This window comes from Aythya marila, assembly GCF_965140915.1.
Source record: "Aythya marila genome assembly, chromosome: 2".
NCBI lineage: Eukaryota > Metazoa > Chordata > Aves > Anseriformes > Anatidae > Aythya > Aythya marila.
In genome coordinates, this window is record NC_139043.1 from 84,330,071 (window position 1) to 84,356,799 (window position 26,729).

At 37.8% G+C, this 26,729-nt stretch overlaps 1 protein-coding gene across 2 annotated transcripts in view; it reads right to left on the bottom strand.

The window, feature by feature from the left end:
* Positions 1-24,538, bottom strand: part of MARCHF6 (membrane associated ring-CH-type finger 6) — a 47,840-nt gene extending 23,302 nt beyond the window's left edge. The window contains exons 1-10 of one of the 2 annotated variants that reach the window (XM_082752600.1): positions 24,477-24,538; positions 20,539-20,635; positions 19,590-19,663; positions 10,755-10,898; positions 9,206-9,278; positions 7,032-7,200; positions 6,276-6,468; positions 5,907-5,968; positions 3,356-3,388; positions 1,900-1,951 (exon numbers count right to left, since the gene is read on the bottom strand). In XM_082752600.1, coding sequence (XP_082608726.1) covers positions 1,900-1,951; positions 3,356-3,388; positions 5,907-5,968; positions 6,276-6,468; positions 7,032-7,200; positions 9,206-9,278; positions 10,755-10,898; positions 19,590-19,663; positions 20,539-20,635; positions 24,477-24,495 — 916 coding nt within the window. In that variant the 5' untranslated portion in view covers positions 24,496-24,538. Of the gene's footprint in view, positions 1-1,899; positions 1,952-3,355; positions 3,389-5,906; positions 5,969-6,275; positions 6,469-7,031; positions 7,201-9,205; positions 9,279-10,754; positions 10,899-19,589; positions 19,664-20,538; positions 20,639-24,476 lie in introns of both variants that reach the window. The other variant, XM_082752599.1, reaches the window with a different exon arrangement.
* Positions 24,539-26,729: the final 2,191 nt, after the last annotated feature.

Consider the following 26,729-nt stretch of genomic DNA (forward strand, 5'->3'; position numbering starts at 1 on the left):
CTCATCAGTTACCGGGAAGGGCAAAAATGTGAAAGATAGGCAGAGGCCTCAAATTCTTCAGTGAGAACAGGAGAAAAGTCAGATGAAAAAAACATAACTACAACTCCTACAGACAGGAAATTCATGACTTCGAAGCCATGTGTTTTTTATTTTGAATGTTTTATGAGATTACAGTACACAGTTTATCATGTTTTCTAAAATAACTTTCTTTAAAAGAGAAGTTTTAATTGACCCTTTTTAATAGGAAACATGAAGGAATCCCTCTGAGTACTGTAACGAGCTACAGCACTTAAGAATTAACTCAAAACATAATCAACTTGAAGAGAACAACATAGGAGAACTTTTGGACCAGTAACGTTCTTTCCAAAGATCCAAATTCTTTCCCTCTGTTTTATCTACTAGTAAGTACTTCCTGTGACACTTAACTCACCACGACTGCGAAAACTAACAACTAAAGATTTGGCAATTCCAAGTTAGGCAGCATTACTTAGCGAGGAAGATACTAGAAATAGGTTTGAGACACAAATTAAATTCCCAGATCTCCGTCTCACTTGCTCTGGAAAGTCATTCACCTTCTATTCTGTTAGTCTCCAATCTGAAAAACACATCCCAAGCTACTGAAAAACCATCTATATGACAACTTCGGTGATTATTCTTATTATTCATCTGTTATTAAATTTAAATAAAAGATGTAGGTATTTCAGAGTTATCAGCTATGAAAAAGCCTAAATTTCATAGCAAATAAAAGCTTGCCAATTAATAATTAATTTTAATCTGTAGTTGTCAGAACGAAAGAACTCAAGTGTATTCCTACATTCTTGTTAGAAAAGTTATAGTTTATAGTGAATTAAAATTTATATTATGATTCTTTTTACTTTATTTTGATCTCATTTGTTTCAGTAACTTAATGCTCAAAACACTGGTTTGATATTGTGAGCTTTACTTTAAAGGGAAAATATCCTATCTACAGTATGGCTTCAGTTTTTAAAGCTCTATGTCTTTTGCCAAGAAAGACCACTTAAAAAAAAAAAAAAGGCATCATAACCAACCTACTTTTATGATGGTAATTAAGAGCAAATGAAATTTTGCTTCCAGTATCTCTTCAAGACTATAAAATGACCTACCCTGCATGTAAAATAATGCTGCTTCTATACAAACTTGTGTCAAATTAACAGCACAAATGAGCCTGACCATTGTATTCAGAAAGACAGTAGCAGAGGTGAATCAGGCAAAATTAAGGCACAGCGAAGGACTGTTATTCTCCAATGTCACTCGAGGTACAACATACAAACAGAACTGAAGCTGAACCACAGTCTAATGCCTCTCAGGAGGATCTCAAAAAATACACATTTCTAAATTTGTTAGCACCACCTGCCTAAAAAAATAAGTCGGACTAATTTAGTTGTATGAACTAAGTAAAGCTGTTCAGTATTTGTCTAGGACACAAAATGGAATTATATTTGACAACTTTACAGAGCCAGCTACATTCTTCCTGCCTTCTCCCTCCAGTTTCGAGCTCCAAAAATGGATTCTTGATCTAAAAAGTGATGTGCCTGTATCTAAGGAAAACTATAAAAAGAAACGTACCCAACTCTTTCCTAATTGCTCACAAATGAAATTCCACGAGGTTCCTCCTTTAATTTACCAGTATTCCAAAAATGCTATGTCCTTTGATCTAGCTGACATCATTAAAATTTTGCTAGATTTCCTATTTCAAACTAAACACTTAAAGGAATTAAATGATAATGCTAAAAGCAATGAAGATTTATTATTTGTATTCTGAGTGCATTTGTGGTTCTATTTTTAAAAGTCACAACATCTGTTTAGCTTTAAAATTAGGCTGAATTATTACTTTACAAAGAAATAACTTTTTTTAAACTAAGAGCAAATGATACTTACCAAACACAAGTATGAACAATGTATTTAAAGATACCACCCAAAAGACATGTTCCTGCAAGGAGTATGGGGGAGGAAGGGAAGAAGAAAATAGTACATAAATGTCAGTCATTTTAAAAAAAGCGACTTCACTTTCTTGTTTTTATCTAAACATATTTTAACTCTCTCTTATTACCAGAACTTGCACATCTCATGTTAGGGCAGATTATGAAAAGATCTGTTTTTTTTTCATGGATACCTACCTGGATAAGAAGATTAGCATTTGGCTTTAACATTTTTATTTTTACAGAAAAATCTTTAATTTTAAAATCAATATAAATTGTTCCCTTTAAAAGCAGTTACACAAAATGTATGTGAATATTTGTTTTATAAATAAGAAAAGTTTCTTTTGAGTTTTAACAATTAGTTTGTAAAAAGAAACCTATCAACAAAACTGACAGCATTAACTCTAGAACTGACAGCACTATTAGAACTTTTAGCTAAGATGTGAACTCAGCTGTAAGTACACTGGAATTTTAATTATTACTGAGATCAATTACTAATCATGTAAGCTACTTTATTTCAAACATGAGATGTTTATTCACTAAATTATCTAGTAAATAGATTAATATTTAAGAATTCTATTTATTTCGCGCACAAAATAAAGCAAAAATTACACCGCTGGAAGACAGCAAAACTTGTTGTTCCCTTTAAAATATAAAAGGCTTCTGTTTTTAAAATAGAGATCTATCAGATGATACCTGACGAATGTAACTGTGATGAGTTAAAGTTTGTTGCCATTGACTCTGCACTCCCTTCCCTCTGAACTCAACGTTTGGTATCCCCAGCAAGCAGGTGGGATGGGCAGCAGAGACAATCTTAGAAGTAAACTGTAAGAAACTGCCCACTAGATGATATGCAATATACATAAGAGTTTGTCAAGGAGATAATCAACATGGGCTCGCCAACAGACAAGTGTTAAAAAGCCAATTTTTAAGGAATGCTTTGCTCAATTTTCTTAACCAGAAAAAAAAATTGAATCAATTCAAAAGATATAATTTTCATTATGCTAATTACTGTGAAGATCTTAAACAAGATTTAATACTGATATCAATTAAAATAACATGCAACAGGGAAAAAAATCTAGGGGGTAAGAAAAAAAAGCCAACGAAGTCAAGAAACAGAACTAAATATTTTACATTTTAAAATCTGGTGTATACCAAAAAAAATAAATCACTGATGCTATTTTGTTGGTATTAAAGCAAACTAGAGAAGGCAAAATGAGGGCACTACTTCACTACTTCAATAATAACAAAGTGAAACTCCTAAAAATATACAATTTGCTTGGTCATGATATTACATGAAGATCTCCTTAAAGAATCTACATTAAATGAAAATGAGGACTTAAAAAAAAAAAAAAAATATTATATTTGAAGACAAGCTTGTTATAGAAATTCTTGAAATGCAAGATTTCACTTACTAAAAAAACCAGGGATCCGTCAAGCCCAAGCATCTGTGAAGATAAGAAAGTTATCTTTATACATCAGAAAAATGCAAGTAACATGTCTAATATTGGCATCAGAGAAGCCTTTTACACTCTAATTTTAAATGTCCAATAGTCAAGAGTTTTTCTATTGCTCACTCAACAAAATCCAGAGACAAATTCTTAATGATAAAGGTAGAAACTAATTTCTCATTAAATACAGTATACTTAGCTGATGAAAGGCAGTGATAACCATATAGACTATCTTAATATATATGTACCTATATATGACAAACCACCCATGTAACCACCTAATTTATAAGGCTACTTCTATCAAAGACATTATAAATACAAAAGTCTTTGTTAAATTCTGTAAGAAATTTTAGTGTTTGAACCATTTAAAAATCACCTAAACAATACACTATTAAAACAAGGAACAACTTTATTTTGCTTCCTAGTTTCAAAATATGACCTTATGTTTCACTGAGAGAAGTGGAAGAGTATTATTTTAACCTTCGATGCAAAAAGTAACTAGTAACTGGATAATGTTGCTATTCCGTATGCTACTAAATTTAGAACAGAATTGGTTTACAGCTAGGGAAGACAGGAAACAAATCCACCATCATTCTGCACAGCTCTTAGAGGAAGCATCCACAGAACTGCCAAAAATAGGATGTCTATTTCTCCACACTTCAAGGTTTTTCTACTATTTTAGTCCTGACACTCATATGATTACTGCTATAAAGTTCCAGGCTCAAAACTAATTTGTTCCAGGGTTTTGTGCTACAAGTTGTACATACTGTACCAAGTAAACAAAGATGCAGAGAGATTCTTGAAAATTCAGAAAGCTTGCATGTTATTTTCACAAGATGAAACAGCAGAGAAGCCTTCCCCTGCTTTTGATCTTAAATGTTAGAGATCTATTGCCTATACCAGCAATAGGATTAGAAATGGTTCCGCAGCTTTCCTAAAATTTATTTATATATTCGTGGAGACATCAAAATATTTTCCATTAGGAATATATCAACATTTCCTAGAACATAAGTTAAGTTCAAAAATAAGACTTTCCTCTTGATGTATGCAATAAAAGGCTTCAGAAACCTGAGTGTATGTATGCTCTTTTTCATTGAATACCTCTCCAAACAAGCTAAGCATCTTTCCATTAGATATATGCAAAGATCACGACCTGTCCCTGACATGACTTTGACCGGGATAGAATTAGTTTTCTTCATACAGGCTTATACGATGCTGTATTTTGGATTTTTGATGAAAGTAGTGGTGATAGCAAGCTGATGGTTTTAGTTGATGCAGAGCAGTGCTTACGGAGTCAAAGAATTTTCTGCTTCTTGTGCTGCCCTGCCAGCAAGGAGGCTGGGGGTGCACATGAAGCTGGAAGGGGATGCAACCAGCACAGCTGACTCAAACTCATCAAACAGATAAATCCATACCATATGTCATGCTCAGCAATAACAGCCAACTGGAAAAAGGTGGAAGGTGGGGACATTCAGAATGATGATTGTCTTCTCAAGAAGACATCATGCATTAATGATGAGCCTTGCTTTCCTGGGAGTGGTTGAACACCTGCCTGCTGATGGGAAACAGCAACAAATTCCTTGGTTTGCTCTGCTTGTCTGCATGGCTTTTGCTTTACCTAGTAAGCTGTCTTTATCTCAGCCCATCAGTTCGTGCACTTTCTCTATTCTCCCCCCGACTCCACCTGGGGGTTGTGAGTGAGTGGCTGTTTGGTACTTAGCTGCTTGTCCCTCGTGATGTAACTTGAATTTCTTGACCTTGTTCAAGGCAACAACTGTAACAAACAACTGTCTGCCTTGGGCACTAGTGGTAACGGTAAACAAAATGAAGCCGTTTCATCTATCTTCAGGTAGATTTTGTTGTGTGCAGTGAGCTTTGAGCTCAGATATTGATCTAAGCCACTTAGATCAATATCTGATCTAATTCTTGAGCCTCTACACTGCTGCCTGATTACAGCGTACATCTCATGTCTAACTATGGGACCTCTGATCCATAAACAAAAGAGAAGCAGTATTATATTAAAATACTCCATCATTTTTTATGAAGTATATCTGTGTTTTTCAAATACATAAATAAAGTACCTAACCAAAATTTCAGGTTTCTTTAGTAGTTTTGATGTTATCGATGCTTTCATGAATATAAAAGTATTGAACTATAATCAACAACACAACGCACTGTTCATTTGACCTAGCATCTTTAATGCGAACTGTAATTGATTTCTAAACCTCACCAAATTGAAGACTTCAGAAAGGTCTCTGCTAATAGATTTTAAGCTGTTACTGAACTACACATCAATGAAATGACTTTTTGATGTTTAAGGGGTATAGTTATATTTTATTTCTAATACAATGACCTTTTCAGGTTTGTAGAGGACTCTTACTACCAGTTTTCACACTAGAGAACAGTATCCAAATATATCCCTGATGGATTTTATTACAGAAATACTGCAAATCATTTCAAGTATAAATCAGAGAGAAATATGTAGAAATAAGTCACGGAAGTTATTCTTACTCACTCGCTCCCAAGTAAGCTCTTCTGCTGCTCGATCCCATTCCAAAGCGTTCCAGTTCATGTCATCTGAGGAGACAAGAACCATTTTTACAGCTGCCACTCACCCCAAACCAGATTCAACTACTCCATGCTATGCTTTAAATGAACAAAAGGGCTTATGTGCGTAATGTTCAACTCACGAATGCTGATAGCTTTTCAGCAAGCAAATGCTTTAATACTCAAAAGAAATATATGAAATTTGCAAAACCAAAAGGTAAATAATAAGAAGTGGGAAGTTATACAATTAGCTTCCTTGAGTTACGACAGCTTGATTTTTCAAGTTTCATTTATATTAAAAAAAATTAGAACATTACTGTTTTGAGTCACCTGTTACCTTGTGCTCCATTGTTTGCATCTGCTGCATCTTCTACTACAGCATCTTCTTCATCTTCATTATCCTCCTCTTCTTCATCTACTTGTTCTTCTTGAATTTCAGGGTTCTCGCCTACAACTGCATTCTCAGCAGCTGGGTTAGCAGGTTGATCAAGCACAGCATTTTCAACACCACCATTTGCAACAGCCTGAGCCTGCAGAAACAGGTGACTAGCACTCAGGTAAATTGATCATACTCTCTATACTTTATTTTGTATCCAGGAAAAACAAAAAGTGTAACAAATAGTATTTAGTTATTTAGGTAAGCATTGAGAAGCAACAATTTATCTCTTTAAAAAAAAAAAAAAAAAAAAAAAAAAAAAAAGAAAGAGAGACATTCAAGACTTCTTCACAGAAGAGCTGAGGTTGGGAGTAGCCTCTAGAGGTCATCTAGTCATCCCACCTACTTAAATCAGCTACAGCAGGTTGCTCAGTGCTGTTTACATATGGTTTTTGGTAACTCCATCACCTCTTCTAGGCAGCCTGTTTCGGCAGCAGATTGCCCTTACAGTAAAAAAGGCGTTATGTAATTCCTATTTTGATTTGTGCCTATTACTTTTTGTTCTGTCACTCAATACTACAAGATGAATCTGCCTCCATATTCTACACCCTCTGATCAAGGACCTATACAAACGAACAAGGCCCAGCCTGAGTGTTTTTTATTCACATCAACATATTTCCTGAATTTATTATGAACTACTGGGCAGTTAAGTTTTACCTCATTTTGTTGACCAACACCATTGAGTGGCTGCTGCTGATTTTGTTCCAACCACTGTGGTGCTCCTCCATGGACAATCTGTTCACGTAACCAAACAAGGCTGATAAACGCACACAGAGTGCATGTCACCACAAAACAACCTTGCAGACAGTCAGCCAGTAAGTTCTCCCTGATAAAGAGAGAAAAGCAAAATAAATTTATAATTAATGTTTATTAAGACTGCACTTAGTCATTGTTAACTAACACAGATATTCCTAGTTCAAATCAACAAAAGCATACATTTGTGTGAAAAGTTGATTTTATTAGTTTATCTAGGTAAAGAAACTATGTAGATGTAATTTTATTTAGTTTTTAAAAATCTGTTCAAAGGAGGTTTCATTTAGGAAGGTTCTAAGTACCTGTATAAAAATGATCTTAAGCGCCAAGACAAACACTAATTTGAAAAACGTTGTATTTCCCTCTAGTTTGGCTTTCAAAATTAAATTACTGTTTAAACAGAAATATTCCTCAGAAACAAGTGGTGACGCAAGATGAAGAGAAGCTTCAAGTGTAGCTCAGGAAAAACTATTTCCAAGGTATGCAAATGAAATACAATTGTCACTAAGTAAGCTAAATCGCTATATCAAAGCGATTCCTTCTAGATATAGAATCTGGATTCAATACAATAAAAGATCTGTCTAAATGGCAAGATGCATAATTTCATCCACTGAAACATTTTATCTGCTGAGCTATCCTAACCAAACAAATGGAACTGTTGGGTTTGCCTTTGACTCTACTTTTCAGGTAGTCTTTTACACCAGACATTTACTGTTCCACAATGCACTTTAAAAATCCTAATCTATCAAGTCGTATCTAACTGTAAAGCAGGAGAAAAACAAAGTTCAGTTAGCTAGCTGAAACTAGGCTCCAAATAATGCAATAGGTACTTAAATTGACTTAAATAACCCTCATGCCTATTCAGGGTATCCCTTCCCAATTATTTCCACCCTTGCATTACTCTTTAGCCACAGTGAATTTGCTCAGGGAACAGCCTGATGACACTAATTCATTTAAAATAAGGAAGAAATATGCTATCACTGTACTTTGCCATTCCCCTGTGAAGTATCAGCCTGACTCTCCACGCAGCCACACAAACACTTTTGCCTGCACGACACGGTGAATACCACAGGGACCAGAAATGAAAAGATGACATGAGATGCTATGGAAATAGACTCTGTCAAAGAAATATGTGTCAAATCTTAATAGTGTGTGAAACTTTTAATCCTTTATTCTCTCCCTAAATATAGATTCCATAGGCTGTAAGAGACATGCTCAAGTGAGCATCTCTCCCGACTATCAAAAATTAATGAAATGTAACACACCCCAGTGCCTAAAAATCAAATAGCTCAACTGCAGGTAATTTAAACAAAAAAATGAGATGAATTATCTAAACAAGACAGGACATTCATTCAGCATCTGCTGAACTTGCAAGTGATTCTAATCAAACCGAGTTTCACTTCCTCAGGTTTAAGAGAATGAAAAAAAACAGATCTAAGAAAAAAACTGAAATTCTGTTGTATTGATAATTTAGTAGTTCTTTAAATTATATTGATTTAAAAAAGACAAAAGGGGACAATACTCAACAATGTATGGTGACTGAAACATTAAAATATAAATGCTAACTAAAATGCAAACAGATAAAAAAACTCTATTACATGAGAAATTCAGAATAGATAAAATTCAGAATATAAAAATGGAGCAAAGCAAACAGTATACCACTGTTATACATAGTAATATATACTAACATTCTACTATGTAGCATTGGGTTTATACTGTTATAAAATCTTGTAGAAGTACTTAAAGGAGATTATTATTATTATTATTATTAATAATAATTAAACAATTTTGCCACATAAGTTTTCTTAACATCACATATAGATCTTCAAGCCACTAACCAGGACCCATTTTATAAACCCAGCTTTCCATCTCCAAAGCTATCGAGTAACAGAACTTCAAATTGAAATGATTTGTGCTGTAAAGCAGAGTGCCAAACATCCCATTATGCAAAGGGAAATGGACAGTTCCTAGTGTAAGACAATGGAAGATAAAAAGCTGGAAGAGAAGGACACTGAGGGACCATTTTCACCGTTATCTGATGAGGAAGGCAATTTGTAACAAACTGGTGAAGTACTCACGTTGACAGAATATCTAATGGCAGTGTCAGTAGTGAGCTCACAGAGCCAGTAAACAAGCACTTGTAGATACGACCTGCAAAACAGAAACACAAGCATGGTATGAAGTTGTTTCTGGTTATGACCTCATTTGGGAAGGATCACAGGTACCTTCTTTTCACCTGACTTTCTAAATAACTTGTAGCACAAGCAAAAATCTTAACTTCCGGTGTGTCAGCTGAACTCAAGACCACATACGACACATGGAACAAAGCTGTACTTGATGAGGTGACATTAAAAGAACTGCCGTGCTGTTAGACCCAATATTCAATTAGACCTGTCTCCAACACTGGTCACATCAACAAACGCCTAAGGAAGAGTATGGAAACAGGTTAAAGGTACTTGCTCAGTATACTTCCTCAGTACATTCTCCCATGTTTCACTGCCAAAATACCTGTGCTAATTAATCCTTGTTGGATTTCTTTCCTATTGATTTGTTCAATCATATTTTGAACCTGCATACGCATTTTGTATCACGATAACGAAATGGTGAAACTCTTGGCTAGGTGTTTCAGATCACTGCTTTGTCACTTAATACTAGTTAATGTTAGCTTTTTACTGCCATTTTTCAGTCACAATCTTAAAACGAGTTTACCCATACGTATAGCCTACTTCAGAATCAGCCATGGAAAGACTTGAAAATATTTTTTGCTTTGGTCTAGGGCAGTTTGTAATCTTGTTTACTCCATGTCCAGAGAAGTTCTTTCTCTTGCACAGAAAGGACAGGCTGCAGAAACAGGATCACCTTTTTACAGCTGACCTTGGTACTGTGCTACTTTCGAACTAAGCCAGCATCAGCTACTACTAAAAGCACAGAACATACTGAGAAACTGTCTAGGGAGGTTCATTTACCGGCTTCCTGCTCTTTTGTTCAAGGGGTACTCTGTTTGTCGAGATGCCTTTCCAATCATTTCCTTCACTGAACACTATATTCCTTTTCCCTTCTTTTTCATCCTCTTGGTATTTCTACCTTGTTGAAATGTTTGTATTTGAAAAGTAAATTTCAAACTAGATATTGCAGCAACTTAAACTTCCTCCCTTTTTCTGCCAAATTCTTTTACTATCTATAGGCCTTTAGTTAATTTTTCTATGCAGTTTCACTGCTCACTTTATTTACGACTATGAAGAATTATAATGTTCATACCAACAGAAAATTTGCACTTTCATTTTTAATTGTTAGAAAAAAAAGACAGTTCTTCTTCTAGCTAAATGTTAATAAAGAGTATCAAATTAAAACTTCCATGCAGATTTAAGAGATGATAATTGAAGATGCATTTTAGGGAAACAAAAGTTTAAAAGCCCCTTTATGTATTTTGTCCTATCTCAACACCTTAAATGAATTGCAGGGCTGGCTCAAGAGTCAAATAGCTAGAATTTCTGAGTGAAAGTAAGTTGGATATGTCTTTGAACTATTTGTTGTGGGTCTTTTTTTTGGCCATACAAAATATTTCTGCAGCAAGCAACACATTCTTCTGTATATAAGAGTGTTACAAGGCAAAAAATTTATACTTACATGCAGTAAGAGGTACTACTCCCAACCATGCAAAGGCCACAAGTGTATAATGAAACCAGTATCGTATTGCTGTGCCAATACTTGTAACCAGTCCAGCAAAGATGTCTTGGATTGGAAGCCGTGAAGGCATATCTGGGGAATAAACTGCGTAGAAAAGGCACTTATGAAACAGCTTTTCCTTTAAAGAAGCATTTATGTAAAAGTCCTGCCAACTACAAAATGTTTGTACTTGACAAAAAGCCTACTGTAAGAAAAAGCATATTCTATAGATTCCCAACAGATCACTGCAAACAAATAACAAAAAACTTCACGACACATTTGTTACACTGTGTACTGAGTTCAACAGGAAAATTAATAGGTTCCAAGCTAGCTTTTAACTAAGAGTTTTCTTAGTAGCTTTATTACATCAATGGCAGAGTCTAATTATCTCAAAATAAGCTCATGCCTGCATGAAAAAGCAGATGCTGAATTCAGTAGTCCTCCAACTCAATATTACCTGAAAGAGATCTCTGTTAATTACAAATCTAGTTCAACAAAAGAGCACATGGAACAAGATAAATTACAAATTTTGCATTCTGTCAATTTATTTGTGCTAGATAATTTAGATTCCACTTGCCAACCAACAGCACAAAATCTAGCAAAGTGAAAGCACAGAAAAAAAAAAAAAAAACAGGAAAAAATGAAGGCAACCAATTAACTACAGATGTTGAAATTTATGTAGAAAGGCTTTTACTTTCAATGGATATAAATTTCTAGTAAGGAACATGAGGCAAGTCTCTCAGTCTACACAGACACTTAAAATAGTAAATTTTCTCAACTTTTAAGTCAACACATATGTATTACATAAATTCCACCATATTCAAAAGCCAAGAAAAAGGGTGACAAGGTTTTTTCTTTTGCTTTCACTTTTATTACCACAGTCAGTACATAAAATGCTGCCTGATAGGTCATTAACCTTGAGCATATCTTCACTTTTATCAAATTACCTCTGATATCTCTACATGTAACCTATCCTTCCCCACATGCTATGAAAATATGAAATCATATTTTTCAGATTACAGACACTGATTACCTGAAGTTTTCATTATGCGTTAAACAATTAGAAGAAATCTACTTCTAATAACTTCATTACATTTAAATAGCTTCTACACACTAATTTGGATGCCAAGAAGTCTTAATGTACGGTATCAATATTGGACTTGAACGAAGAAGATAAACTACAGTTAAGTGTACAGACACTGCTGCCTGGATGTTTAAAGGTTATGTTAAGAACAGCTGAACTTGGAGACTTCAATATATTTAACCACTAAACTTTTTTTTAATTAAAAAAAACTTCACATACTTTTAACCACATAAACAATGTCATTTTTTTAAGAACTATAAGGGATTTTTTCCTTTCCTTCTCATACAATCCTTTGACTTAAAAGTCTGAGAAACACCGCTTCATGAAATCTACCTGCATCCCCCTTTTCTCTAATGAACATCCCTTCTACCTGCATTCTCAATCACCCTTTTACTAATCTCAGAGAGAAAGCCCCTACGTGAACAGACCTTTTTTCTCTCCAGGGATATTTCCCTGAGTTGCTGTATTGTAAAGAGAAGAAGAGAACACAGCAGAGCAGTATCAATATACCAAAGAATGTGGAGTTTGGTGCATTCCAACAATATGTGGATTGTATCTGACTGAAGTAACAGCAAAACAGTAAGACAAACAGTAACTGGTTTTAAATTTCAAAGAAAAAGAAGAGGACTAAAATATAATATGCTAGGGAAGCACAGGTGTGAGAACACAGAATAGCAATTCAAAAGTAGGGCACGTGTTTTGATGTCTGCCAATTTACAATTTGGTAGTACCATAGAAAATACTAGTTAAAGACTTGCTAGCAAACACTCAGCTCATATTGAACTAACATTCTTGATAATTTAAAAAGTGGATGAGCAGACGTTTGTTAGGGATACTGAAAGAGCAGTTACCTGATGTGCACGTGTCACAGATTTATTATGTCACTCAGACAAAACTGAACTCAGCAGATACTCTGAAGCTTACTTTTTTTCATTTTTCAAAAAACATATTTTGATCAATTCTTTGGAACTCCAAAAGAGGCCACAACAACATATTAACTAAGCATTAATGATGTAATTGTTAGGGAGAAGTTAGAATGGCTAAACAACAAAAACAAAAAATGTGTTTTAGGAATTACTCCAAACTCATACATGACAGTCCCCTCTGTGAGTGAAGATGCCCATCCTCAGTAAAGTTCAGTAAAGCTGCAGTGGCTATAAGTGCTAGTAATTCTACAAACCAATTTTTCTAAAGGCTTTAGGATTATTACTCAGCATTCAGATAAATGCTGAATTTAGCTCCTACTCAGAGGAGACAAGCTACATTTCCCCAAATCTTAACAGTTTGGTGATTCTCGATGATGCCAGGAGCTGGGTAGGTGGGTGCAGAGAGCAGGGTTGTGTTTCTCTGCTTTGCCACACCTCAGAATATGTAAAGCTTCTGCTGCTATTTCTAGCTCATTTCAACTTCTCTTCCCCTTTGAGCCATCCAAACAGAAAGGTACAACAAACAGTAGTCCAGGAAGCTAACAAACTAAATGGTGCTTAGTCACCTCCCTATTTCCATACACGTTTGTTGAAATTATCCCTATCTAGTATTTTCATTCCTGTTTTACTGAGGGCTCTCCAAATCATGTCCACCTAATAAAGCCAGAGAAAAAGCCTACTTTCATTACTGCCTCCTAGTATCAACTTCTGCAATTCAAAAGTTTCCCAATTTTGTACCTCATGTTTGGGGGGTGTGTGTGTGCGTGTAAATCTCAGATGGATTTGTGTTAATCCTGATTCACAGAGCAAACAAAAAAAGAATGTGGGCAGCTGCTGAGTGACTACCACCCCAAATTCCACTACTTCAAAAGGACTCAAGAACCATGCTGAGAAGATAGAACTCTTCCTGCACCATTCAGGTAGGTGTAAAAATGTAAAAAATTCCTAGCACTACAGGAACCCCTGGTGTGCAAACATCTGCAGCACTGAAGTTTTCTACCAATGATTTTCACAGGCAATCACCCCTGCTTGTGTCTGTCACTTGTATGTTTTTCTCTCCACATTCCACTTCCCACCACCAGTATAAGGCCCAAGACTTTGCCCTATTTACATCCTTCATTTATCTCCTTCTCATACTTGTCCTCCCATTCCTTCCTCCATCCCTTAATTCCCATCCCAATATCTTTCCTAGAACAGTTTGAGAAGTCAATCTCCTGAGTTATTTTACCACAGTTCCTCCAGATAAAGATTTCTCTACTGGAGGACAATTGAAGCAGTATTTTTTTCTATTACAGTTCTAGCTTGCAATTCAGATTTTGGCTGAGCATGAGTTTTCACAGCTTTAGCTCAGCTTTTTTCAGCTGTCAATGCCATGGGAGAACAACCAGAAGCTTCTTGGACTCTTAGGTCACAACTGTGCACTCTAACAGCTATTTTACTTGCAGAGCTTGCAGCTATTTTACTTGCAGAGCACTATTTTTTTTTTTTCCTCCCTGCAATTCTAACATTTTCAGTAATACAAATATTAATTTTCCTTCTCCAAAACAAACAGCTCATGCCACTAATCTTATAATGGGTACTACACTGACACCAATAAAGTCGGAAAAATACAGGGCAGGCTTTAGAAATTTTCCTTCTCCTAGAAAAAAAAAAAAAAGTAGGAAGGCAGACAACGATTAGACAATGACTTTTCAGGGAAGCAAGCTATCAATAAATTTCAGCTGGCAAAAAATCCACAACAGAAAAGTGGAAAAGAATTCCCAACGCTCTAGCTTACCAAAGAGACTGATACTTTCAGAATTATTGCAGGAAGCATTCTTAGCATTCCCAATTTCCTCTGAGGCTATTTAGCAGAAGCACCACACAACTGTGTTTTGACAAACACAATAGGGGTAAATCTGCTGAATCTGAGTAATTCCCAGTAAACTTACCAAGAAATAAAACAAACTAACACTTTCCATTTAACCTCTCCTTCCCAGCCTGTTCCAAGTACCAGAAGTTAATCCAAAAGAAAAACTACACTGCACACACAATTTTCCTTCCAAGGAGATACAGAAATTATTAGCCCTGATGATGTGGGCAGTACAGAAAGAAGCTCTTATCAGAGCAATGCCTAAGCAATAAAAACATATACAGGTATTCAAAAAAGACTGTTATGATGACATAAAGCGTAACAATATTATAAAAACAGTTAACCTCAGACTTCACATTTATTACTTGTATTACAAAAAAAAAAAAAAAAGAAAAAAGGCCGTGGGAAGCAGCAGCAGTACAATCCCTCCACAATCCTACTTCCACAAAGAATCATCAGCAATTCTCAACTGATACCAAAGTGACTGTCCAAGAATCTCCCTGTGTCCTAAGGGCTTACTCCCAGTGAATTAGAACAGGTTGTGCAGGTTTAAGCAAGCTACAAGCTTGTTCACCTCCCCCACTTATGGCTAGTTCTGACACAAGGTAGTAAGTGGCTGATTTGTGAAGCATGCAAACAGTTGCAGAGAACTCAGATATACGATCATAACAAGCTAATAAAGTACAACGGAGAGTTATCTGTGGTTTTCATGCTGTTGGCCAGCAGCATTCTGAAAATGCAAATCTTTCCCTAGAAGGAATTAATGATCCTGAATGTCTTTTTTTTTTTTTTTTTTGCCAGTTTATATTATACCTACGGATTTCATGCCTCCTACGAGTTTCTTCCTACTACACATCATCTTACTGTTCACTGAGGGAAGCAGAGCTGCATAAAGAAAAGCAACAATCTTCAGACATATGCTGTATCCAAAAAAAAATAATAAATCACTATTTATTACGACGGCTCAAATGGTTTTAACAGTTTTATTTTTCCTCACAGCTGTCACAATGCAATTGTATCCCATTTCATTTCTCACTCTTTTCCCATCTGAGTCTGCCTATTTATCTGCCCATAACTTAAACAGATGCGTGCCCAGCATGGAAAAAAGCAGAACATCTTACTTTGCTTAGATAAAACTGTCACTTAGCATACTTCATAGAATCTCCACAGTTCAACGGTCCCCTTATGCACAGATTTCCCCATCTACCCTTACTTTTGCAAGTCATTTATATACCACCTCAATCATCCTTGTGCCCTGACCATGACAGTCTATATACATCAGAATAAAAACAGGTACGTTTTACATTCTTGAGATATACACACAGACTTTGCTCCAGACTCCCAATGCAAAATGAGAAAAACGTCACCCCTTCTCATGCAAGCCACAGCCCTAATACAATGTCTGAAATTACCAATTTCATGAGTTTCAACTGCATGTTCTTTGTGCACCCTGCAGCTGTCAGCAGATAAATCCGATACCCACGTGTAGTATTTTGTGTTTCAGAAGTTTGTTTTTCCAAACTAGAGTATCTAGATAGGTTGAGGATATGGGCTACTGTGTTAGTCTGTCCAAATGACCAGGCAAAAGAATTGTTCCATTATATCCTTCCATGAAATCTTAATTACTGTAGATAACGAGCCCAAGAAAATGGGTCACTCACTTTAGTATAATCATGTAACATTTCACAGATCATTTTGTATAAAGCTAAAGATCCAGCAGTTTAGAGCTTAATAAATGAAGTACTACAACAAACAACATGCAATTACTAAGCCATGCTCTTGCATAAGCTACTTAAGAACATGAATATACAATTACATTTTAACAATTTTGCAGAGATACCTATTTTTCTTTGTCATAGTCTATGAACCTTGAATTCTTCCACATTACGCTAGACATGTTAGTCACATCCAGAAGGTTTTAAGAGAATCTAAAGAAGTATAAAGGTTAATGGATTAATTAGAAAAACAAGCAAACAACCTTACATATTCAGTGTGGAGAATCTCAGTCTGCTACAGGACCACTCAGGAGCTCATTCTATATGATTCACAGGAATAAATAGTTCCTGAGACAGCAAACTTTGATACTAACAGTTACATGTGCTTGCAACTGTTTTCTGTTTAAATGGCTTTAAAATGGCTTTTTTTTTTTTTAGTTTAAGTGATTTTAAACTAAAAGAGGGTAGAATTAGATTAGATATAGGTAGAAGTTCTTTACAATGAGGGTGGTGATGCCCTGGAACAGACTGCCCAGGGAAGCTGTGGATGCCCCATCCCTGGAGGCGTTCCAGGCCAGGCTGGATGGGGCTTTGGGTAACCTGGTTTGGTGGGAGGTGTCCATGGCAGGGGGTTGGAACTGGGTGATCTTTAAGGTCCCTGCCAACCCAGACCATCCTGTGATTCTCACATGTGAACAAAGGAGGGAAGCAAGAAAGAGAAAGAACAGTAACAAATTAGGATTACAACAATACAAACAAAAAACTCCAAGTGTATGCAAACCTTGAATTAGTAGCTTTCCATGCATAAATCAAAAGCTTATTTCAGATTATGATTTATAAACTGAAGAACACCTTCCCCACACAGCTTCCTTCCATTTTACCACCTTTGTATTTACTAAGCTTGAAGTGTCACATCCACCACTTATCAGCAATGCAGCTGCTTAGAAAGCAAAGGGATCAACCCATCCACATCTGTAGCTGAGTATCAGACTAGTCTACCTCTGTATTTGCATTTCTGAAGATATTTATGTTAATGTTATGTTCTACAGAAAAGAAACTGCCTCCTCATGGGAAATAGAGCTTCATTTTTCATGGATCAGTGATTATGTATATTTAGTGTGACATCAAGAAAAGTACATCTCAGCACATCACAAAGAGGAAAGTACGTATGTGGGGAGGAAAAGAATATAAAATAGCTGCTTTTCAAAATCTCAGGAAGAAAATGTACAAGTTAAAAACAAACAAACCCCTTGGCATCATTCAAAAATACAACTATTAAAAAAATAGCTTTGGATGAACTCATAATTTGAAGAACAGCAAAAAATGAATGAATTTTAAAATATATAAACTTAAGCTTCAAAGTGTGCATTTGAAAATCAGGCCACTTGCCTACATGGCCAGACACTTTAGAGAATGACGCTATTATTCAAAAGAAAAATCAGTTTTTGTGCCCCTTCCAAGATGCGGGCTGAACCTCCTACTTCCTTCCCTTACGAAGGCTAACAAACCCAGCAGTCCAGGTGCTAAACAAGTCCCAAGATGTTACAGAATGTAAAGATAGTGAAGGAAGTAAAGAATACACACACCGGGAATATTTTTTGAATACTCCACACACTCTCTTACACTAGCAAAGGATCATTTTTGCCAGAATGACAGCGACAGCCTCAATAAGCAAATCAAGCTGAACTAAAAGAGGACTGGTTGGTATTACTGCACAATTACATTTCCTCAACTTAGTGCCTGCCAGTTGAAGCACGGATACTGATTACACATGTGCTTATTCCACCACATGCCATGGCAAATTAACTGCTAAGTGTTTTAAACCTGGCATGGTTATAGGCCAGATCCATCTTCATTTTGGATGACAGGCATATACATCAACCACAACTCCAATTCCCTCTCTGCCTTGCCATTCTCCCTCCAGCATCTGTGACTATTTCCCAGATCCCACAAGCAGATCCAGTTTCCAAACTGCACATCCAGATTATCCTCCAAATGCAGAGGGATAACAGAGACTAAGGAAAGTGTCATTGCATGCATTTTATGTGTGAGGGAAATGATGAAACAAGACATGCTGTGTAGAGGAGCAGAGAAGTCTATGCTAGGTACCTGACATTGCACACGGTGGTAGCATGTCTAGTAGGAAAAAAAAAGCTTTTTTGTTTGTTTGTTTCTAATTTGTGCAATGTGGGAAGCCAAGAAGAAAACCACTGAGGGTGCTAAGTCTGGGGAGCAACCAGTGTGTGACACAGGAAGATAAATAAACCCTTGCTAAAGGCTAAACAGGGAGGATCCTTTTAACTGGGACCAGCTGCACTGAAAGGGAGCTTTTATTTTGACCGTACCAAACACCTAAAATACTCAAACCTCAGTATCTTTCCCGACTCAAGACTGCTTTTACAGTGCAGATACTGATCAGTCAAAAAAAAATAATTATACATTTTGCACTGTGAAGAGCCAAGTTCAGCAGTTGTGAAGAATAAAATGGCACAAATGAGCTTAATGAGAAAAATCTGTAGCATACACAAGAATCACTTTACCCGTTCAACAGTTAATAAGTTGGCAATACTAAATAATGAGCCTAGCCTGTCACAAGGCTAAAGGGCCCCGCTGAGTTCTACTACTGTTGGTCAAAATATAATTAAGAATCCTATTGGGAACTATTTAGAGATGTAGTCATTTTGATGACTAAGGTATTCAGCTGAATCTAACATAACAGGTGATGTAACACTGGGTAAACACTGTACCTTGAGTGCAATGCAAGTGGAGTAATTATTGTTTACATTATCTGTCAAAACCATTTGAAGTGAAACTGACAGAAGTCACGAAGCAGTGTTGCAGGCAGGCAGTTCAAAGGTAATGGAAAGCTGTGTTTCAAACTGGAAGTTTGCTGTGATTTCACCTCAACGTTCAGAGGTCCAAATGCTCAAATTTATCAATAAAGTGAAAACATACCATCCACTGTAATGCTGACTACAGAAGAATGGGTCTGAGGCAGTTAGGAAATGTATGAAAAAAGACTTCTATTACGGCTCGCATAACATTATGAAAGCATTGTATTACTTAACCAGTCTGCAATAATAAGAGCTGCAATTCAAACAAGAATTCAGAAATTAAACAATTACTTTGGGTCTAGCATGCTGAATGAAAAGACTTCACAAATACTAAGAGAAAAAGAAATGAAGTTCTGAAGAAATAGAACCAGTGAAACATACTTACTTGGTGTGAAAGCAAATCTGTGCTTACATAATTCACAGTACTCTTTTCTGCTGTGTTTAAGCCACTGAACTAAGCTGCAACAAAAAGTCATCCCATTAATACACACTATTGCATCTCTCTCCCCTTTTCCCTCCATTACAAAACCCACACCAATTCTCTACCCTCAAACATAAAGAATATTGGTATTAGCAAGGAGGACTTAAACTAGCATGCTTATTATGTTCATTTAGGCCACAGAAGTTTCCAAAGTGAAAAAGATGAGCTGACTGTGAGTAACAATGACATGTTTTCAGTTACTTAACTTACACAAAGAATGTACATCGTCAGTAATGTAAGTCACCGAAAAGGCCAACACCTCAGAGCATGTATCCTCACAGACACCAATCCTTAAATATTTCAAGATATGACACACATGCACACAATGAAGATTTAAAACCACTGTATTCATGAAAGAATGACTATTAAAATACAATCAAAAAGAGTGTGTGCATACGTGTGTGTGTGTGTTACAGACCAGAATTAGTTTTCATTTTAGCATTTCCCTAACAGACCATATACCTCAAAATTTTGTTCATTTTGTTTTTTTGGTATGAGGTCAGGTATTCGTTTTCATTCAGAATTATAAGCAGATAGAAAAAAATCTGCATACTGATTTGGCTGCTTATAGTTTCCTGCAGATGTGTGAGCAAAACTGTCATCTGAAACACATATAACTATTAGTACTTCCTTTTTGTATATAATAACTAAATTCTTTGTGAACTATAATGAGCCATCGTGTTAAAAAATAACTAACCAATCAACCTACTCTTTAAAACTAATGTGCTGCCTCTGAATTTGCTTTTCTTACTTGTTAACATGAAGGCTTAGGAGGTACCATTTTTAGAAATATGCTAATATATTTAATTTAAAAAATGAAAACAAAACAAAACAAAAAAAAGACAGAACTTACCATTCCTGATGAATAAATTTAATACTGCCAGTACACACACATGGATGATACAGGGGTTTCTCCGGAGTTCCTTCAGACCGACAGACTCTGCATATATCTGCTGAGCAGGACATAAAGCTTATTACTCTTCTGCTTAAAGAACTCAGGTTTACCAAACAAATTATACACTACAGAAACTTTGCCATGTAGCAAGATGAAGCCAAAGTAACTTAAAGTGAAAAAGTCTGGGAGATATATTTCATCTGGTGGAAGACATGAAGACTCAGAGACAACCAGAAGAAAAAAAAACAACCAACCAACCAACCAAAAAACAAAAACACAACAGCACATTATCTCCCTATTCATCTCATTCAAAACAAAACAAACAAACAAACAAAAAAACACTGTCTTATTATATATTTAAGATTTCTAGCATATACACACCAATATGTAGGGGTACTCTGCATAAAAACAGAAATTAATACTAGTAATATACCTGAAACACCATCTAGATTGTTAAGGATAGTCCCCCTGCATGTGGCTAGAAACTTCAAAACGGAGTAATTTTATCAGAGTTTTGAACAAGTTAAACAGAGGCTGAGCAGAAGGGATTTACCAATGATTAACAATTACTGAAGACATTTACCACTACTGAACCTTACACGCATGTTCCTTTGTGCTCTTTGATGACAGGAAAAGCAAACCAAAATACAACAAATGTGAATAGGTACTTTGTAAGCTTGCTACTTCAGTTGAGTGAGGCCACCAGAAGCACATTCAGCACCACATCGGTGCTGCTACAAGCATGCACAAGGAGTACTTCCACCAGAGCTGTACCAAGCAACATCATGCTGCTGCAAACACCACAAGCCCCTGGTTTTCCCCAAGAAGCAAAGGATTCCTTTTTCTTGCAGAGGGTTCCTGCAGGTGACTGCCCACGGCAGCTCTCTCCAGCTTACAGCCAGGGTAGAGCCTCAAGCTGCTGCAGCCTCACCTTCCTCCAGCACTCCTAACAGGGCTACTTCCCCACGGCAGGTTGACAACCTGACAGGCTAGAGCAGCCTTGCAAAGGGTCTGGCCAGCACTAGGGCCAGCACCAAACATACGGGGCAGAAGGAAAACGTGGGAACCAGCAGCTACACTGGCTTAAGCTGGCGTGACATTGCTGCCTGAAGGATGCTCTTTGACACCACAGAAAGCAATTTAAAGCATATTCCCTGGCAGACCCCCAGAGCTCTCTCAACCAACCCACTCATTAATGGTCCATTGGCTTTCTCAGCAGAAACTGCTGGGAAGAACGGTGCGTTCTTTACTGAAAATAGATTAATTCTGTATTAGGGAAAGGATTTCCTTCCTCTGTTAGCTTACTGAAGTAAGCTAAAAAAAAAAAATTAAAAATTAAAAAATGCCTAAACTTTACGTTTTCAAAGGATACGAGAACTTCTAGATATTCCCACTTGTTTTGTGTTTATTTGGGTTTATCAAACAAGTAACAATCTGTACTGTTTAAGCAACACAACTTCAAATCAACAAACTCTGCGGAGGGTCAGCATGTAAAAACTATTCACCTTAAAACCCATATACTGTCACTTTCAGGGAGATTTCCAGTGTGTAACAGACACTGCTTTTCTATTTGCACACACACTTGACATCCTGTTAGTCATGTATGCGTTCAGGAAATAATGACCTTGGGTAATACAGTTCTTTCTTGGGAACATTCCTCTGCCCATCACATTTCTCTAATGAAACGCTCACCACTGTAACATCCAAAACTGAAGATCTGGCTGTTTAGCAAAAAAATGATTTAGCTAGAAAGAAGCAGGGGCACCTGTCATCAGCAGATGCTGCTATTTGGTGCTTTCAGGCGCTACTAAGGAGCAGCTCCCACATTGGGTCCAAGGCAAAGAAGCTGCCCCATTACTACCCTTAACTGCCTCTCTTTTCTGAACTCTTACCATCCACTCAGTTTTCTGCTAACTCTACAACACAACTCAGTCAACCACCAATCCTACCAGAAACCAAGGGCCATCATCAGTGAATCAATATCATCGTTAACAGGTTACCAACAGTCACAAAAAGTCCATTGGAAACATACAGCAGAAGCTGGGGCTCTGCCACACGATTAAGAGCCCGGCTTTCCTTTTCCTTAAGGCACAAAGTCTTTTCAGCTGCTAGTGTTTAAAGCTTTCTAATCTTGGGAAGTCTCTTTGGTTCATTGGCAAGTGCTATGAAATTCTAATAGTGGGAACTGAAGTTTGAAACCCCAGCAGAAGTCACCATGTCCCAGCAGTATTTATGGACAGTGACTGTGAAGCCTACGTACTTTTAATGCTACTATTTTTGAGCTTTTGAGGGTAACATTGACAAGAGCATAATACTAAATGTAAGGTGTTGTATACAGTAATAATAAATGCATATACTAAATATATATATTAAAAAAAAACACACACAAAAACACATAAAAGTCTAAACTCCAAAACTCCAAGTGCAGGGCACAGCACTAAGGTTTAATTAATGAATACAGTGCCCTAAAATGTAACTAACAACCCTGCTTTGTTCTCTCTTCCTGGTCTTGCCACCGCTCACCAGATCATGTTTTGTAGAAGCACACGCGACCAAAGGCTACCAGGTTTAAACAGCCTGCTACAAATGATCAACTACATTTTTTGGCTTAAGTCCACCAAGATGCATTTACCAACTACTGGAACAGTGGGAACTCAACCTGTCCTTGCTGAGAATCCACTTCACAGTTTGCTATAAACCAGGCTTTCTGGACGACTAGATGCCAAATACACAAAATCTCGACAGTCACTTTGTTAATTTAACCAATACATGCAATAGTGGGACTACAGAGGCTCAGGAGTTGCGGCAGTTGTAGAAGTTGATAGATTTTAAGCACACAAATATTTTGATAAACCACTGGTTTCCACAAGTACCCAGTTTGTTTACAGCGTGACCCAATGGACGCTCTGCAAAGACACTGACTTATTTCAACCACTGTTTCCCTTTCAGTTCTCTCAAGTTGGGAAATAAGTGACAGCAGATAAACAGCCCCGCTGAAAATGGTGCCTCATCAGCAGACGCCAAGACGCTATTTATTCCTTGGAACTACCCGGCTACCACAACGCGTATTTGTAGGTATTGCTTGGGATGGCAAGCAGCGCTCCTGTGCTGCCGAGAAGCACCGCGCAGCTCCTTTATTTGTTTGGGTTTATGATGAAGGGTCTGCGCTGCCAGCTCGAGCCGCACAGCAATGTAACGCTTGGCTTCAAGCCACGCAGTACCCCCAAACGGGAACTACGCGTTACAAACACGCCGCTGCAATCTTTCGGACAACTTTTTCAACGCGAGGTACTCATCTCTTGTAAAAGACAGAGGGAAGCACCTGGGCTCCTGCATCGCTTTATATTTTGGGTTCTCCGAGCAGGCTGTAGAGCAGCTAAGCGCGGCGTTACCCTTGGCAGAAGGGAGCACTCGAGGCATCGAGGCAGGGCAGCGGGGGCCGGGGGCAGCGCCTCGCACACCCGCCAGGCTGCGGGGCCAGCCCCAGCGGGTCTCCCGGGCTCATCCCGTGCCCGGCGGCCCCTCAGGGCCCCGCTGCCGATCCGGGCCGATCCCACAGCGCCCCTCGGCCCCACACGGGCGGTGAGGGCGGCGGTTACCGCTACGGTGACGGTTACATAAGGGCAGCACCCCCCCTCCCTCCCCCCCCTCCGCCCGCCGCCATTTCGCGTCGCGCCCCCCGCAGCCACCGGGCACGGGCACGGAGCCGGGAAGGGGGGGGGGGGGGGGGGGGAGCCCCGTCAGCTCCACCCCCCCCCCCCACACTCGCTCGCTGCCGGTCCCGGTCCCGCTCCGCTCGCCCTCCTCCCGATCCCCTTCACCCCCTCCCGGCCGTGCCCGGCTGTCGGTGAGGGCGGCGGGGAGCGCTGCGGCGGAGGCGGCGGGGATCGCGGTACCTTCCTCGGCGGTCTCCATCTTGTGCGGCTGACGCAGCGCCGGCCGGCCGGGTGGCGTGACCCGCGGCGGGCGGGGCGGGGCGGGGCGGGGCGGCGAGGGGAGAGCGCCCCGCTCAGCCGCCGCGGAGGGCTGGAGGACTCGGAGGGCCTGCGCTGAGCACAAAAATTCGCAGAAATAGCCCCAGATTCACCACAAATTCAAGGAAATGGGAAGGAGAGGGGTGGCTCTCCGGTAGCGTGTAGCTAAAGCGCTTCAGTACAACGCACGTACGCAGTGGAGGTCTTCCTCCTGTCCGCCCTCCGGAAAAGGCAGGGCGGAAAAACTCCCACTCAAAACTGAAAATCACTTTATTTAAAAGCTTATTTTCATCTTCTCCCATTTATGACTGAAAATCACTTTATTTTAAAAGCTCATTTTCATCCCAACAATTCATTCCACATACTAAAAAAGCACCACTGTGGTACTGTAGAAACGGCAGCGTATTCAAGTTGTCTGTGCAAGAACACTTGAAGAAGAAAAAAACACAGAAAAACCCAAACCAAACCACACCAAGACACAGGGCAGTCCAGTTTCCACCTTCACTTGTAGCTCCAGCTCTATGGCTTCCAAACGTGCAAGCTTTGTTGTTGCTCACTTGGCAATAAATACAAATTAAATGTCATCTACAGGTCCCTGAATTACCATTTGCATTTAAAGACCATGGCAAAATGAGTGTGTGTAATTCATAATTAACGCATGTAATTCTCCATAATTAATGTACGCAATTCTCCCAGTTTCAGGCTTTTAAGGTAGAGTGTTTTAAAATCAGATAAAAACTTCTGAAATGAGTTGCTACATGCTGCCAGGGAATAATCTTATTCCTGCCTTTATCTATCTATTCCACCATTTAAACTACCTAACATTACACTTATACCATCTGCTCAGCAGTTAGAAAGAATTAATCCCCCAAATTTGTTCTTACCCAGTGGTTCAGTATGGGCTACACAATAGTTTACTAGTAAACATGAGCTGAAGGCAGCCCATTAGAATTTAAACAGGACAGAAAAAAATATTTTGTTGTAAATTAAATTAAATCTCTCTGAGCCTTCTGTGTGTTTTTGATGAACATATTATTAATACATGTCTATCCAGTAATATGTTGCCTGTTATTCACCTGAGCAATACATTCAGGTTACCTAAATTTTAACTTTTCGTACAGAGGAAGATGTTAGGAGACTGTTATTTGCTTCTGACTGTGATCAAGGTCAAGAACTAGTGTCAACAGGCTCTGAACAAACATACCGAAAAAAAATAATCTCTGCTTCAAATAAGTTATAACCTGAGTAACAGAGGAAACGGGGAAATTTTATAGGTGGGAACCTAAGATAGTGATAGATGTAATCCCAAATCACAGAAGGTCATGGCAAAAGGAAAGACATCTTTAGAATGAGTGGGAGGAGTGGAAAAAGAATTATTTTGAACGTGGTCCTATTTTGGCAAAACACTTATGTTTTGTGACATTTAAATGCTTAGAAAATATCTTGTCTATTTTCAAATGTTCTCTGAAGAAAATATGAAATGAAAATTGAAAAATTGAAACCATGCAGCATTTGTACCATAACATTTCCATATTTTCTCCAGTTTTAAAATAACTTCATAGAAATCTGTCCCTTACGTTTTTAGAGTTGTTTTAAAGTTTGCAGTATTGAAAAAGCCAAACAGCAAAAGCTAATGCTTTTCAGTTTGCTTCAGCTGAACATTTCAAAACACATTTATTTTCTTAATCAGCTTAAAAAATAAAAATAATAATTAAAAAAAAAAAAAAAAAAAAAAAAAAGGAACTATGTCCACTATTTCTGTTTTAAATTACATCTCCAGCCACAGAAGGCTCTCATTTGGAGGTGGCAGCAGCTTAACTTCCAATGTGCTGTCCTAGTTCTTTTCCTTAGCTGTCCACCTGACTCATCACAAAAATGGGTCAGGGGGTTATAAGCAGCAAGTTACAGAAATGTGGAAAACATGGTGGATTATCTTAAAGAAAACCAAGTGGATTCTAGTTTATATTAATAAATCATCTGGAGTGAATAGGTATCTGGTTCCTGAGCAACTTACCAACCACTGTGAGGGAAATCTAGAAAGAGTCCCCATGGCAGAGGAGGTGCTGTTAAGTTAAAAGTAGATTAAGCACTCTGATATACAGCATAAAGTACATCCTACAGAAAGTTAGCATGACAAAATCAGAGATTAAAAAGTTCTGTGAACTACTAAGACAC